The sequence below is a fragment of the Dipodomys merriami genome, unplaced genomic scaffold (assembly GCF_024711535.1).
Source record: "Dipodomys merriami isolate MVZ:Mamm:240054 unplaced genomic scaffold, mDipMer1.0.p SCAF_3, whole genome shotgun sequence".
NCBI lineage: Eukaryota > Metazoa > Chordata > Mammalia > Rodentia > Heteromyidae > Dipodomys > Dipodomys merriami.
In genome coordinates this window covers 33,787,946-33,805,018 of record NW_027204492.1, presented here as the reverse complement: position 1 = coordinate 33,805,018, position 17,073 = coordinate 33,787,946, and the positions used below count along the sequence as shown (strand labels likewise).

Genomic DNA, 17,073 nt, shown 5'->3' with positions numbered 1-17,073 from the left:
GCAACTTCCTGCTTTTTTTCTTTTTGCTTATGCGGTGATGAGGAATTGAACCCAGGGCCTCATGCATGCAAAGCAAGCGCTCTACCACTGAGCCACCTTCCCAGTTCAGCTTTTTTTTTTTAAGCAAAAAGAGGGATGGGCGGTCATCAGTAATTTTCACATAATTCATAATATAGAGTCAATCAAGTGTACCTGAAAAATAATCATAATTGAATGAACTCTGTACTCCTGCTCCATCCCTTTTGCAAGGCCCATCTAGTCAATTTCACTGTAAAAAAAAAAGTGTCATTTGAATGTCCTTGGGGATCCTTTCATTCCCAGTTAGGTTTGAAACTCACTGGTAAGCAAGAGATCCAGCAAGGGCAATGTAAAGGCAGTATTAACATTTTTAGTGGAGAGCCAACTTGTTTGTGGTTTTGCTTTGCTTATAATAAGCTCTTCCAAGTAAAACTGATGGATTGGCATAGGAACAAGGGTTCAAAAGTAATACCAAAGGGCTTTCCAAAATGCTAAGCATTGGGTGAATGACTGCTCTGCTTTGGGTGCCCATCATTTATTTTACCTCGCTGAACCAAGAGATACAGGATGCAAAGTTCTTAATATATGCTGCCTGAGTATACAAAGAAACCTATTAGCTTATGTGGCCTCTGGTGTTGTCTTAATACTTTACAATCTATAGTTACATTGCATACTTCAAACAAATGTAAATTCCATTACACACTGCCATTGAAAGGTGCTTTCACTGCATACTGAATTGAAAGTAGTCACTGATAAGAGTAAAAACTAAGCATATGTTGGGTAAACAGCAAAGCATTTTCCACACAGTACTGCATTTTAAAATAGCTAACTTTATTATCAGTGAGAGGATAGGCACACAGTGGATTTAAATCTGCTGAAACTTTATTGAAACTAGATCTGTTGATTACAGAGTAAGATCATAATCATTATGGGACAACATACATTTTAAACCAAAGGCAATTGTCTAGCCATCTGCCAACCCCAGCTATCCATTTTACAAACACATGCTGTTAATCACAAGGGAGGTCAGAAGGAGTTTTGCTAGCTCCGTGTAGCCTATCGTTGCTACCAGGAGAAAATAAACAAACTCTGACACTTGTCCTACTGATGATGGATGGAATTTGGAAGATGTATTTCCAAGGAATATGGCAGGCTGAAATTGCTGGCAATGGTCTTTCTTTAAAAACAGAACATTTCCAGTAAGAAGGCACATATTTTAAATATGTTCATATATGAATGAGCATGAGATAACCAGATTTTATGATTAACAGATGAGACTATAATATACCAAAGTTAGTGCACATGTATGCACGTAGAGCTGCCACATTATTTGGGCTCTTCATGAAAAGCAGTTTGCAAATCAGTTTGTTCAATTTGTAATCAATTTACAAATTATTTTGTTCATTTGCTAATCATTCTACCCAACAATGTAACAACATAAACAGAACATAATAGATCTCTTGGTATGTTTCTCACAGCAAATGATGGCAGACATTTCAGGTTTCTGTTGTCCCATCATCTTGAAGATCAAAAGCAGCATTGAGATTAAATCCTTCATTAAGACAACAATCAAGATACATGATTTTAAAAGAAAGTTCCATCTACTTTTAATTTCCAAACATTGGTAATACGAGTTTTATACCAAGTAATGTTCATTCTAATGAAGTTTTCTTGTACATGGAACTTTGGGGTACAACTGAATCAGAAGGTCCCCATAGACCACCAGGCAGTACAAGTTAAGACAATAAGGTCACCTTCCTATCACGAGGAGCCAGTAAAATGCATAGATAGGTGGAAGTCCAAAAAGATTATCCCAAATGTTACATTCACACAAGTACAAAAATGTGGCTAACTTGAAATTTTCCCCATAAGCCTGATTTTTAAGATACCTTTCTGAAAACATTTAATTTATATTCCCCATAAACAAGATACATTAACATTGTCTTTTTCCATCTCTTAGATGTACAATGATATTGAAGCAAATCACTTGGGTCTGAAAACAATGCGGATCTGGACTGCCTCTGGTGTAAGTTGGAAGAGAAATTCTGGAAAGTTCAAAACAGTACTCAGGCAAGAACAGAACTTTCTCCTTTTCCCCAAAACACATGAATCAAAGAGATGGCTGCCACACAGTGTGGAATGTACAACATTTATCACCTTACAGAATGCAATTATAATTATGACTCCCAGAGCCAGCAAAAATTCTGTCAAAATGTTATCGCCATGAAATGATATTGAAGGTTTATTTTTATTTTTGTTTATTTACTTGGACAGAAAATAACTCTCTTAATGTTTGCAATATGATGGCTTTTCTCCCCCTTATCACTAAAGGGTAGTATGAATGAGTACTAACACAACTGGACATTTAATTTCTACTTGGAATTTACTTTATAACTGAAGACTGATATGTGGGATGATCACTTCATTATTGAAAATGTGAAAAGACTGGCTGAAAATTACATTGCCTTCCATCTTGTGTCTCTTCCCACCCATACAAAATAATTCCTTTAGAAAATAGCCAAGAACCACAAAGGAATACAGATAAACGTATTCCTACATTCACAAAAGAACCCTGTAAAATGACGGCCATTCTCATAGCAAGAAAAGTGGAGCTGATTTCTTATTTCATGTGACTCAATATAGAAATGAGAATCAAAAAAGGCAAAACCTTATACAAGGCACTGCATGAGAAGCAAGATAACATTTCAGAATCCTGGATAATCTACTCAAACTGGAGACATTTTACATTTATGACCTGTACCAATAATACAGATTTTCTTAAAAATAGTTTTCAATTTTGTATATAAGTGTTTCTCAAATTAGGCATGGTAATTAGCAGAGTGGACAGATGTGCTGTGTGATATTACAAGTCACTGAACTTGTCCAAATCTCAGATTCCTCAACACTAAAGTTAGAGAGCAGGGCTATATATTGCTAAAGTTCTTCCCTGCCACTATGGCTCATGATATAATATTATCCAGCTACTCTTCTATTAATCTGGTTTCTAACTAACATATCCTCAAACCTCTAAACCCCCCTCCCTTACCTAACACCCTCCCACTCCCTTCACCTTCCCTAAACCCCTGATGTTAATGACACTATCTTCAGATTTGTCACCTCAAGAAGGGCAGGGACCTGCGAAAACTGGCATTCCTCTGTGTCCTTGGAGGCAGCATTATTGCAACAGTTACTGCTGCAGCCTTCTTTTGTTTCCTGCCTACATACACATTTCTCACCACTTCCCAAAGGGAGTCCAAGATAGAGTCACTGGTGGTGAGAAGAGGTAGTTAACGGGATGGTTACAATCAACCTACCCCTGAATGCAGCCTGGTACTTATGACTTCTGATGCTATTCACTTGGAGGTAACAAATACATATGCCTTCAAAGACATACATTAAGAGTCTGGAGAAACAAACCTAGTTATTAGAAAGTAGTCACCAGATATGCAAAGAATTCAAACTGTCATCCCCAAAATGCTTCCTCATTCTGTAAATGACTGGCTATTGGAGACTGGTGGTGACCTAGCCAATGAATCTGAGTTATGGAGGAAACACATACTAAACACATCTTATAAAAAGTAAGCAAGCTATGCTCATGGCTACACCCAAACCACAAAAGTCTTCATGCAACTTCTCACACAATGCTGTATCAAGTCCTCTTGTGTCTAACTCCTTGTGAGAGAAGTTGTGCATCAACCAGTTCATTTACTTTCTCTAGCCTCTGAAAGCAATATAGCAATATATTAATTATCCAAATGCATAAATTACTCCAGTGTGTGTGTGTGTGTGTGTGTGTGTGTGTGTGTGTGTGTGTGTGTGTGTGTGTGTGTGTGTGTGTGTGTGTGTGAATATGAATGTCTGAACCTCCAGGAGGGAAAAAAAGAATCCGTTTCCAAAGCACCATTGAAATGAAGATAAACTATCTGCTAGGGCAAGGTAGCTGGCAACTGGGAGGAAAGATTAGCACCAGTACCCCAATACTCCCTACCTTTTCTCCAGCTTATATATCTCGTAAGAAAATTCCCTTTCATGAGCCAGAGGCATGAACTTTCTGTGGCTTTTGTCTAGTCACCAGACAAAGCAGCAAAACTCAAATTCTCTGGCTTCTCATTTCTGAACTACATGTTACATACTGTCTTCCACACATACTGTGCTCTTCAATAAAAAACAAGATCTGGAATATGGAAAGTTTAAACAAATTTAAGCACATCCCAAACATCCACGTGTATCATCTACCTGGGAACAGTCCTAGTACTCATACACATCCCAACAATAAACCTTAGAGCACATTCTGATTGATTAATCTGCCTTTTAGAAGTACTACTTAAGTATACCAGAATATATTTGGTTGGAATTCACATGGCAAACCTTAAATTGTTCCAAAAAGATGACCCTTTAAAAAATCCCCTCCCCCAACCCTTATCTCCACCCTCAGAATATGAACAACCAAAAGGGAAAATGATTAAAAGCATTTCTGCTGATACACTGCAGCTCTTGATTTAGATGAGATACTCCACCATCTCTGCATCAGGCTCTTGTCCCAAGATCTGAATGGGAGCTTTCCTTTCCAGAGTACTGGAGTGGAAAACCAGGCCATCTGAATGGAAATAAAGCATTAGAAAACGTTCAGGGAGGGCTGGGATGTAGCTCAGTGGCAAAGTGCTTGCCTAGCAAGTGCAATGTCCTGGGTTTGATCCCCAGTACCAAAAAAGAAAAGACAAAAAATCCAGTTAACGAAAAACAAACAAGAAAACATTTAGGGACACAATGCAAACCCTATTTTCAAAAGACATGATTGGAGAGCTGACATGAATGTTATGACAAAGTATGACTTCCCTGCCACCCACCTCATTTACTTTACTGGGAGAATAATGGGTTTCACTCCTGGCCCATTCCCATCTCCATGAAGGAGAAAAGTCATGTATAGACTTTCTTCTCTCTTTTACTGAATCCCACCTGGGACATGAATATCTCAATCTAAGTCATCAGCTATAAGCGTCAGGCACCAACAAATATATCTGTATATGAGGGGTGGGGGGAAAGCTACCTGCTACAGAAAATTAGTATTACCTGTCTTGTCTGGACTGTAGGTCAAATTTGATGTAGACAGACGACGTGATCCAGAACTGGTGGCTGGACTTGCAGGAGCCTCAACCTGAGCCAGAGCTGGAGCTGGAGCTGGAGCTGGATTAGCAGCCATAGCCGGAGCTGGAGTTGGTGCCTGAGTCTGACCCGGAGCAGAAGCCTGAGCCACTGCTGGTGCTGGAACCGGAACTGGAGCTGGAACCGGAGCCGGAGCAGCTGGAGCAACCTGAACAGCAGCAAAAGCAGCAGAAGCAGGAGCAGGAGCAGGAGCAGGAACAGGAGCAACAGCAGATACAGCAACTGGAAGCTGAGTAGCAGCAGCTGGAGAAACAGCAGCAAGAACAGGAGCAGTTGCTGGAGATGGGGCAACAGCAGCAGCAGCAGCAGCAGCAGCAGCAGCAGCAGCAGCAGCTGGAGCAGAAGCAGCAACAGCAACTGGAGCAGCAGCTACCATGATGGTGGTGTTGGTTGCAGCAGTGGTAGTGTTGGTGGTAGCAGTGGCAGTGATGGTGGCAGCAGTGGCAACAGTGGCAACTGGAGCAGGAACAGAGATGGGAGCAACAGTTGCAGTTTTGTTCGATTCCGTTCCACGTTCGGTTTGGGTGCTGCAGTCTCGGCTGCCAGTCTTGGAGTGAGCTGACAGCAGAGGAGTGGAGGGGGGCACCGGCGAGGGTGTGGATGGGATGGACTCAGCACGGTAGTCTCCACCCAGGAGAATACCTACAAATGAAGCAGGGAAAGAAATTAGAGAACAGTTAAGTAATTTCTATCCAAGAATTTGTTTAGCAGTTCTCCCTTTTATTTGAGGAGAAACGTGAATGGATCTAAGTAAGTAAGTTCCATTATTTTTGCCTCTAACAAACCTTTGGAATCAAGCATTTCCTACATGGTTAAAAGTTGCTTTGTAGTTTGAGAGATCTGTTTTGGTCACTGATAGTCAACTCCCTGCACAATATAGTATACTTTTAAGTGCCCTGGTTATTGGTTCTGATTTATTTTTCCCCCACTGGTAATTGAGCAATTCTACTACATTCCAGTTATAACCCCTACCACTTGTTACCATAATGCTGAAACAGTCCTGCAGAAAGCCACATGAAGGTGTTAATAATCATATGGCCTAAGGTTCTGAGCATGACCAGAGTTCCAAGACTGTTACTTGTTAGTAAAAGAACACAGCAAGTGTCAGAGGCCATGAAAAACAACAAGAAGGCATGAAAAACAACAAAAAGAGCTAATATATACACACTAATATATGTGTGTATTTGACCCCCAGGCTCTAAAAATGTGCTCCTTGGTATTTACAGTACTCTGGTGTTTTGATTAGACAAGAAGGAATAAACAGGAGTGGATTGAAAAGGTACATTCTGTTCTCTCTTCAAAACACTCTGGTAACCAAAATTTGCCACCCAGCTCCATTTAGCTTAATGAGAACTCTGGGCCTTCTTATTGTAATTGAGGAAAGAATATAGAAATGTTGAATGTCAGAGGTTTTTTTTATGAGTTGATGGCCACATTGGCTTTGGATGAATCAAACTTCCCACATGGCAAAGGCTAAGTCTGAGGAATTTTTAGATGAAATTAAATGTCATTCAAAAAGAACATTTTATTCCCCAATGTTCTCTCCATGAGACTGCCATATGTAGAGTTCCTCTTGGATATGTAGGAGCCCCATAGGAGGGAAAAAAACAAAACCTAGTTGGGCACACCTTTTTTCCTAGAACCTGATCTGTTGCCCCTTTACTTTGGTGTGTGAGGCACTTGGTCAGGGCTATCTTTAACCCTGTCACTATCTTCTTTCTTATTCACTATTATTACCTAGGCTCCCCTTCCAATTCTTGTCATCTCGCTTCTCCTCCATGATGGGAGTACCAGTCAAGGTGGATGAGTGGGAAAGCAAGCCTGATCCAGCATTTGAAATGGACATCAGGGACTTTGCTGGCCTCATGGATGATAGCTGCTCTGTCTTACTCTGTTCCTTCCGGGAGCGCTGCTGGAGCACTTTGATCATGGCATCTTTCTCAATAATCTGGGCATGGAGAGTCTTAATCCTAGGAGTCAAAGACAAAGAAAAGATACAAAAAAAGCCATTACTACCTCTGATTACTGGTCTTGCTGCCTACATGGACTTGAATTCCCATTTTCTTTGACAAACTTAAGTCTTGTTATTTCTGCATTGGCAAACAGGGGTTGGTATGCTACAGTTTTAAAATAAAAAGTACATATTTCTGCATACCAAATTGAGTATCAGAGTGAATCTAGGAACTGTTTCTTACACCTTGGAAGGTCTAAGTATTGACAAAACAAAGGATGTATGAGAGAATCAACATAGTGGGTGCTGCCATGAAGAAACTGAGTAAATGAAAACAAATGAGAAAATGAAGTCTATGAATAATCTTCAGGTAATAAGTAAATGATCCTGAGCTCTACCTTGTTTTCCCAAGAAGTCTGTTATGTCATAGAATTGAGGTGTAGTTCTAGAAGGAATACCCCAGAGTGAAAATATAAATTCAGCTATGGCAAAAGGATAAAAAGAATTTAGAAAAGCCAGAGTACAATAATCCTATGAGGAATCCAACAATTAGTGGGAGTGAACAAAGTAATAGTCATCTCATCTCATACCCTAATGGGATGACAAGGATGGCAGGGATGACAGGGGTGTAAGTGGGAGGAGGGAGGCTACATGATTTTTTTCAGATGTTTTTCCTTCCCTGCTGACCCAACTGGCCTTTATTCCAACTTCTTAGATCTAGACAAGTCCAGATCAACATTTTACCTGCCCTCCATATCCAGGCAACGCTTGTTGGCCATCAAGATTTCTTCTTCCTCCTTCTGGATACGAGCTTCTAGAGCTGTGTCATAGCTGGTATTAGGAGAGTGGCTGATGACTGTTGTATCCCTGAGGAGAAAAATAAGTGTGATGATGATGGGAATGTAGAAAAATCGATAAATGCTACTTCTGTCTTAAGCCAAAGGAGGGTTTGTTGGAAAACCTTAAGCTGAAATCATTCTTATTAGGAATGACTGGTTTCTGGATGATTTATTGGTAAAAGTCTCAAAAACTAGGAAAAAGAAGTTGGTGTTAGGGGCATGGCTGCCAAAGTCTCTGGCAGATTATATGAAATGTCCCATAATTGTCTTCAGAACGAGACAGGCATCCTTCCTAAAACTTTTGGCTTTAAAATTGTACCAAGTAACAAAAATATGAATATATTTTACTTTGTCTTCTGATAGTCCTAAAAGAGAAAAAGTAGGTATCAAAGGGAATCAGAGGGTGTTTACACAGTTTACTGTGAGAATTAGAAAACATATCAACAGTTAAGATCTGGTGGAGCATTGGCGCTGACAAAGAGATATTTTGTCTTAGTGCCACTCACTTCTGTATCTAATCTACATTTGTAACATTCTAGTACCAAATCATTTAGTTTATCCTATATAAGTGATTGTCCTCTTGACAGAATTTCAACTGCATAAAGGATCATCATGTTGCATTTCAAAGTGTATTCCATCACTAGCTCAAGACCAATTGACAAGGAAAATGTGGGAAGAGACAGAGATGAAAAGAGGAGTGAGAGACAGAGAGAGCTAAGATTAAAGAGAATAGTCATTGAATTATATTAGTCAGAGAGGCTGAAGAATATTGAATTGCCCCTGTTTCACCGCTCTTTCTACCAGAATGAGGAAATGTAAAGGAACTCCAGGTACATTTTCTACTGGCAGCTAGCTATGTTCTCCTGACTTGTCACTTTGACCCATGAAGATGGGGGTGAAGTGGAAAGGGAATGACTACATGGAAAGTGTACATTAATGTTGAGGAAGGTGGGGGCGAGCCTCTACAAAACCATTGCTTATGGCTTATACGCAAATCTAATAAGTAGTTTCAACTTTGAACTTGTTGGAGTGCTGAAATAACTAGAGATATCATCATTTGATAAATTTGAAATATTTTATATTTTAAGATCTATGCTTCCTCTAGTTTCATTCACTTGTTTGTGGTTCAAGTGGATACGTTGAGAATAAACATCACTGCATAATGCTTAGGACTATGTATTTGACTATTTTGAACACTTAGCTCATCTCTCCAAGTACTCTGCCACTAATAACCATTCTGACTTCAAAATAAAATCAGTTACTCAATGAGATGTACAAGACACTATGTTGCAAATGAACTTTACAGCTGGGATAGGGAGGGAGAAGTTGGGGAGGTGGGGAGGGAAAGGATGGTAGGGGAAAAACAAAGGAGGGGGTAACAATGCTTGACAGGAAATATACTCATTATCTTACTCATGTAACTCAAACCCCTCTGTATATTATCTTTACAATAAAAAATATATATTAAAACAAATAAATGAATCAATTAATTGCTCAAATCCTGACTTACTTCATATGAAATGGAAACCATAAAGATGAAGATTTCATCTTATTGAAGAAAAAAGTAAAATTATGAATGTAAATGAAAAAAATAGGCACTGTAAAAGCATTCAATGAAGCTATTTAAACAGAAAGAACTAGCTAGACATGGTGGCTCATGCATGTAATCCTAGCTACTCAGGAGGCTGAGATTTGAGGATAGCAGTTCAAATCCAGGCTGGGCAGGAAAGTGTGTGGGACTCTTATCTTCAGTTAAAAACCAGAAAACCAGAAGGGCAGCTGTGGCTCCAAATGGTAGAGTGCTACCCTTGAGCAAAAAGAGCTCAGGGACAGAGCTCAGGGACAGTGCCCAGGCCCCAAGTTCAAGCCCTATACCAAAAAAAAATAAAATAAAATAAAGAGTTGTATGTATCTAATGGAGGAAGTCTATAGGTTGAAAAAATCCCAGCATTTAGTATAATCCTGGCAGCCATCCTTGTTCTACACCATGCCAATATGAAATGATAGATGAAGGCTTAGAGTCAGGCCTCTTGAAAAGTGCACGGTGTCCACGGATATGGGATTTGAACATATGGTTTCTCACTGGGGGAACTATGGCTGGCAAAATCCACTTTCACTGCATAAAAGACCTCTCTGGGTACACAGGACTTTGCCAGCTAATTGATATGGACACTGTGAACTCCTCAGGAATGAAGCCTTAAAATGTGGGACACTTGGTGAATTCCTACAGGGCCACCAGGACTACACTGAACATCAATCTTAAGCTATGAAACCAAGAATTTAGGAAAAAGCAAGCACGTAGTGTTCGAAGGAACAATTTCCAATACTCTGACACTGTCCCTGAGAAAAGCGGGAGAGAAATGCTGGCTACATTCTGACAACTCAGCTTGCAAATCTGGAAGTACATATCCCTGATTTTGATTCCCTAACTCAAATTCTTAAGTAAACAAGTTTTGTCAGCATCTCCCCTCTTTTTCCTTTCTTTGATACTATCATAGTGTTTAAATTCCTCTCAAAAATGTCACCCATAACTTTCTTTCTAAAAAATACATTTTTATTGCAAAAATAGTGTACATAGGGGTTACAGTTACATGAGTAAGGTAATGAGTACATTTCCTATCTAGTATTGTTACCTCCTCCTTTGTTTTTCCTCTACCATCCTTTCCCTCCCCTCCTTCCTAACTCCTCCCCCCCTCCCCACCACAAGTTGTAAAGTTCGTTTTCAACATAAAGTCTTGTACATATAATTGCTACAATGGGTCAACCTGTATCCCTATTTAATAGGAGCAGCATCCTCTCATGAACTTAATATATACATTTTACTATAAGTGGAGCACTATGTTTAGATTACATAATTAGGAAGCTGAAGATGGGAAAAAGAGAACGATTAAGCCCTGGCTTCAGAAAATTTGCAAGGAACACAAAGAGTAAATAATTAACCACTACAAGAACGAGTTTGGACTTTATTCCAACAGACACTGAAAATTACTAAAGCTTTACAAAGGGAATGAGAAACTTGCCACAAGCTTTAGGAAGACAGCATTATCTCTCACTAGAATGTGATGGAGAGATGATGAGAAAGAGACTGGAATCAAGCAGAGTAGTTGGATGATTGCAATAATCTCAGTAAGAGATAATGAAAACGTGAAGTGGTTAAGTGGCAAAGGAAATTAAAACAGACAGTAGGAAGTAGAATAGTTAGAAGTTGAAGGCTATTTCAATGTGGGTGTTATGGAGAAGAAAGAATAAACTTTGTTATTTCTGATTCAAGTGATGGCATATCATTTGTTGTCATTGCAAACAAAGGAGCACTCTCATCATCTTTTATTTTAAGGACACTGGAGTCAAAGTTTCATGAGAACAGCCACGTAACAATAATATCCAAGTAGTAGTTGGATATTCTTTCATCATAGAGATGCTAATTTCTATTATTTACAGAGAAACCACAGTAGAGAAAAAGGTAAATAAACATTGTAGAATGAGAAGAAAACAGAGACAACATGAAGTCATGAAAGGAACAGGTAGCCATGCATGATTATTTGTGAAGAACTTCTGCCTGCTCTCCTATTCTTTATTGCCTTCTTTCTTGGCTTGCTTGCTTGCTTGGCTGACATTATCCCACTTGAGCCACAACTCCAGCCCAACTTTTTCTTTCTTTTTTCTTGTTTTTTTTTGAATATGGAGTCTTATAGACTTTTCTGCCTGGAATGGCTTCAAAACTGTAATCCTTAGGATCTCAGTCTAATCAGCTATTAGAACCCAGATTCAAACACTGATTTTATTTTATTTTGTCTCATATTTTGAGAAAGGATTTTTCTGTGTAGCCCAGACTAGCCTTCAACTTATGATCTTCCTATTTCCTCTTCCTGAGTGCTGGGGTCATAGGTAGATACCACCATGCTTATCTCAAATACTAAATTTAAGGAAGTCAAACAGTAGAGTTTACCTTCCTCCCCCACCTTGTTAGCTTTTTTTTATAAGGCAAAGATTCCATGCATACAACTGACCAATATTAAAGAGTTAGTGTATCTAATACTTAGGTGCATGTCAGAATGAAAGGCAATAATGACACTTTCCAAATGAACTAAATACCTATTCCTGTAAAGTTTAAAGCCATGTCTAATTTTTCTTCCTCTGTTCTTGTGTGGAATTAATCCATCAATAAGATGCAGTTTGGAAAATCTAAGTACTGAAAGGGTTATAAAGTCCACCTGATATGTCGTTTTGTATGTCTTCTCTTATATAAATGTCTATATTGTTATTCACAATGGCCCAAACTGGAAACAATCCAAATATCCATCATCAAGTGAATGGATAAAAATGTGGTATATCCATTCCATGGCACAGCATTCAGTCACAAAGCAGTATGAACTATTAATACATGCATCAACTTGGATGGACCTCAAAATAATTATGTTGAGCATAAGAAGTCAAACAAAAAGAGCAAATACAATATGGCTCTTTTAATATTGACATTCTAGGAAACAAAATTAAAGTTTTATGATACAAAAAATAACAGTCATTGCCTGGAAAAGAAGAGGTCAAATTTAAGGGTTACAAGGAAACTTTAGAATTTGTGCTCTATCTTGAATATGGTTGTAATACACTATTGCATTCAATTCATTCATCAAACTGTACATTAACAGTTGGCAATTCCTAATATAGAATTAACACTTTAATTGAAATAAATCTATAAACTCCATTTTTGTGTATCAAGTAATATTCCCCAACTATGAAACCTGTGAGCTATCTATTGTATACCTGGTGTATTGTACACAAATTAAGATACTAAAACAACACATATAAACCTAGTGGGACATTAAAATGTGGCCCTAAATTTAGGAATCTAAATTATACTTTCAGAAATTATCATCTATTTCTTTCACTTTTTTCTTTAACCTTTATTTTTTCCTTCCTTCCCCAAATAAATTTTGAGTATTTCCTTTGGTAGTCAGTCAATAATTCTAGGAACTTCAAAATTATTTTCAAAATAAAAAAGACAGACTTGGTTAATACTTTCATTTAAAGTTAAGAAGAATAAGAGGTTAACAAATGGATAAAGCAGAAGAGCTCACAAGTTCTGAGGAAAGAAGGATGGCCAATAGACACATGAAGAAATGCTCAACCTCTCTAGCCATAAAAGCAATGCAAATCAAAACAACATTGAGATACCACCTCACCCCAGTTAGAATGGCTAGAATCAAGAACTCTAATAACAACACATGCTGGAGGGGATGTGGACAGAAGGGAACCTTACTGCATTGTTGGTGGAAGTGTAAACTTGTTCAACCACTTTGGAAAACAGTATGGAGGTTCCTCAAAAGACTCCACATAGAGCTCCCCTATGACCCAGCAATCCCACTTTTGGGCATTTACCCAAATGATCACAAATAATACCATACTAAAGCTACCAGTCCGACTATGTTTACTGCAGCATTATTTATCATAGCTAAGATATGGAACCAACCCAGATGCCCCTCAGTAGATGAATGGATCAAGAAAATGTGGTATATATACACAATGGAATTCTATGCCTCCATCTGAAGTGAATTTTTGAATGTTACCTCCCCAATATCTAATCTTGTAAAGAAAAGAAGAAAAGGAATTCAATCTTCATGCCATGTATGCAGGATATGACCATTGGAAATACAGTACCATCCTATAGAAGTGCCTAGAGGAATCACTTGGTCTAACTCTCATTTCATAGGAATTGAATACATAACCTCTTTCTTGATCTGCCCTGGGAGTTGAATTAGTGGCATAGGAAAAAGGCACAGTCTAGATCTAAGTATTTACTAGTGGTAGAAGATGTTCCTATGAGTGGGAACAGACTGTGTTTTAATCATATTAAATCATAAGAATGAATATTTTACTAAAAACAGCAATTACATGAAACTTTGTAACAGAATTTAAAGGAAATTAATTAAAATAGGTAGTCTTCAGATAGCTAATGGCTTGAAAACAAAGGAATGCAGGATGGTATACAAAGCCCTTTCCTTGCTTTCCTACTTTTTGCCTTGGAATCTATGCTGAAGGTCAGCACCAAGAACTTCTGTTTTCTAAACTTTTCAGCCTTAGGAATTCTATCATTCTAATCTTTTCCAATGAAAACAATTACCCTGTGTCTCCCTCGTTCTCATTAAAACAAGTAGTTTTCACTATTATTCAGAATAACTTCTGAACAAGTGCTGGGCACAGGTGCTTCCATGGAAATTTGGAGACAACATGACACTTCAAATCTGCCTCTGAATCTTATGACCATCTTCTGGCATAGGTTGGGTTTCTGTGCACTTTACTACCACACTGGTATGCACTTAGCAGGCCTTTCTCAGGAAATAAATTGGAAGAAGCTTTAGACAAGGAAGATATCAAAATCAAATCATAGGCAACTTCAGTGTATTAAAGGTGTAAAGGCTATCAGGAGTCAGGACGATCATATTAGAGGTGAAAGATCCTTTCCTGAACAGGAGCAAGTTTAGAAAGCATCAATCCTGCTCTTAAGCAGTTATATCCCTCTAGTTAATTTACTACAAGGACTCCAAAGTAAATGTACCATCACCCTGTCCACATACCTATACCCTAACCCACAAAATCTAGAAAATGATTCTAGTCTCTACTCATTTACTATATGTGGGAGAATGTTAGAAACAACATAGATGTTTTAGGAACCTTCTGGAGAGAAACCTATCTGGGTGAAATAGTCCATAGTCTTCCTTCATACCCAATACCAGACCAAGTCTCTATCCATTATAGTTAACAACTCAATATCATCAACTGACTTGAGAGATTTCCTCCCTTCCCTTCCCTTCCTCTCTCTTTCCCTCTTCCTCTCTATCCTTCTTTTTCTCTCAACTGATAGTTATGTGCAGCAGTAAGACAAACTATGCACAAGCAATTGTTTCCTCCAAAGACTAACCATTCATTTTTATGTAAAGAACAAATAAGAAACCCCAAACAAAATTGTTCCTGCCACTTTCTCTTTCATACCAGATGGAATGGGACTGCTTACACAGAGAATGCACCCTTCAAATATAGACCTTCTCAAAGGGCAGCAATGGATTCATGTTCAGCATGGCTTTTGACATGCCCAGAATGAGCCAGAGCTATCAAATGGCAGCAGGCACTCAAGTGACATTTGCTTTCTGAGTGGCAATTTTCCAGGGAGGCTTTTCACTCCAGTTTTGGGCTTAAATAATGTGCACATAGGGTTGAAAGGACCTATGACTCTAGGGAAGGTGGTGTGGAAAATAATAGCAATTGAATATTCAAGAAAACCAAGCTCTTAGAAACCAAGGAATCAGTTACCCATCTGGTATCCTCACTCCCACTATTCAAGTAGTGGTCCTTCTGCCATCTGCTTACCTCTGAGCAGCCACAGTTGCAGCAGCATCCAGAGCAAAATGTCTCATCACGTTCTCCTCCAAATACTTCTGCTCCCACTTAGTCATATCAGCTTCCAGGGCTAGAATCCTCTCCTCCTTTTCCCGAAGGAGCTCCATCAGCGCAGCAGCATTGTATTCAGAAACATTGGTGGGCTGAGAGCTGCCTTGGCGCTATTGAAGGATATACCGAGACCCCTCCATTAATGAGAATGCAATCATAGTCAGGGTCTCATTTGAAGGGATTACTGTTCAAATTACTTTACATTGGATTTTTTTTGGGGGGTGGGTGGGTTTGGTTTGGTTTATCTGTTTTTGTAGTGCTGAGGATGGGACTAGTGTTTCAAGCATGCTGGCAAGTGCTCTACCACTGAGCTATATCCTTAAACCATAATTTGGATATTGATTCTGGAAGAAGAGGGGAATTCAGATATTCTCCTCAAGATACAAGACTAGGGCTTGAATATAAGACTTCTTAGTCAGAAAAAGACCCTACCAGGCTGGGAATGTGGCTTAATGGTACAGTGCTTGCCTAGCCTGCATGAAGCCCTGGGTTTGATTCCTCAGTACTTCATAAATAGAAAAAGCTGGAAGTGGCACAATGGCTCAAGTGGTAGAGTGTTAGCCTTGGGCAAAAGAAGCTCAGGGACAGTCTTCAGGCCCTGTGCAGGTTCAAGACCCAGTACAGGTAAAAAAAAATATACCCTACCATATCAAACTGTCATACTGTTCGGAAAGTGATTCAATGGTGTTTAATCTGCCACCCTTATCTGCAAGCATGGGATATAAGACAAATGGAATTTAGAAATCTATGATTTGGTTCCTGGCTTTCCCTAATTTCTGTGATCTTTAGTGTATCATGCAACCTTCTTTGATTTCATCTCCTATAAACCAAAGGCTAGAAGATTTCTAAGTATGATTCCCAATACTATAATACTAAAAGTCCATTTGTATAGCAGCTTCACTTCTTATAGAGTTTCTGTTTGGGTTCATGTGGAAAAATAAAAGGTGTAAGATGGGAGGGAAAGGATGGTAGGGGAAAAACAAAGGAGGAGACAACAATGCGGGATAAGAAATGTACTCACTACCTTGGTTATATAACTGTAACCCCACCTCTGTACAGTATTTTCACAATAAAAAACTTTATTTAAAAATAGGTAAGATCTTCAATATTAAGGACATTTCTGTGATGAGCTAAACAAGGAAGTGGACTTCACATTTACAATGGAGAAGTAATTCAGAGGAAGATCAGGGAGGACAAAAATTGTAAAGAGAAGCATTAGCTTTTTTGTGTTCATGCTAAATGCTAAATAAGTAACTGGGAATAAGAACTTTACCTCCATTCTTTGCTAACTTCCTTCCTCCTTCCTTTCCTCTGCCTCTTTCTCTTTTCTTACTTCCCTTACATTCTCCATACCTGCTGAATCCGAAGGGCTTCCAGTTCCCTCTCCAGTCGTGTCCGGAGTCGGTGCTCCAGCTGCTCCCGTTTCTCACATGCTGCCTGGAGCTGCACGAGGGCCTGTTGCATTTTCTCCACCTTGTCTACGTACACTTGCTTCTTTTTCAGCTAGAAGTTCAGGTTGGGATATTTGCAAGATGGAAGGAAAGACAACAGTCAGCTATTTGGCCCCCAAATCCAGCCTGATGTTTAGATCTCTTCCTGTCTCCGAGTCCAAATCCGAAAAGAATGAACAGTAAGATGTGATGAGCCACAAGTTGTTTT

The 17,073-nt window shown here is 39.0% G+C and overlaps 1 protein-coding gene across 7 annotated transcripts in view; it reads right to left on the bottom strand.

Annotated features, from left to right (window-relative positions):
* Positions 1–848: 848 nt before the first annotated feature.
* The window catches only part of Amot (angiomotin), a 67,036-nt gene continuing 50,811 nt past the window's right edge, over positions 849–17,073 (bottom strand). For all 7 annotated transcript variants that reach the window (XM_070039885.1, XM_070039888.1, XM_070039884.1 and 4 more), the window contains 6 exons: positions 16,768–16,917; positions 15,334–15,524; positions 7,877–7,999; positions 6,919–7,151; positions 5,089–5,823; positions 849–4,615 (listed from right to left, as the gene is read on the bottom strand). In XM_070039885.1, coding sequence (XP_069895986.1) covers positions 4,518–4,615; positions 5,089–5,823; positions 6,919–7,151; positions 7,877–7,999; positions 15,334–15,524; positions 16,768–16,917 — 1,530 coding nt within the window. In that variant the 3' untranslated portion in view covers positions 849–4,517. The remainder of the gene's footprint in view (positions 4,616–5,088; positions 5,824–6,918; positions 7,152–7,876; positions 8,000–15,333; positions 15,525–16,767; positions 16,918–17,073) is intronic.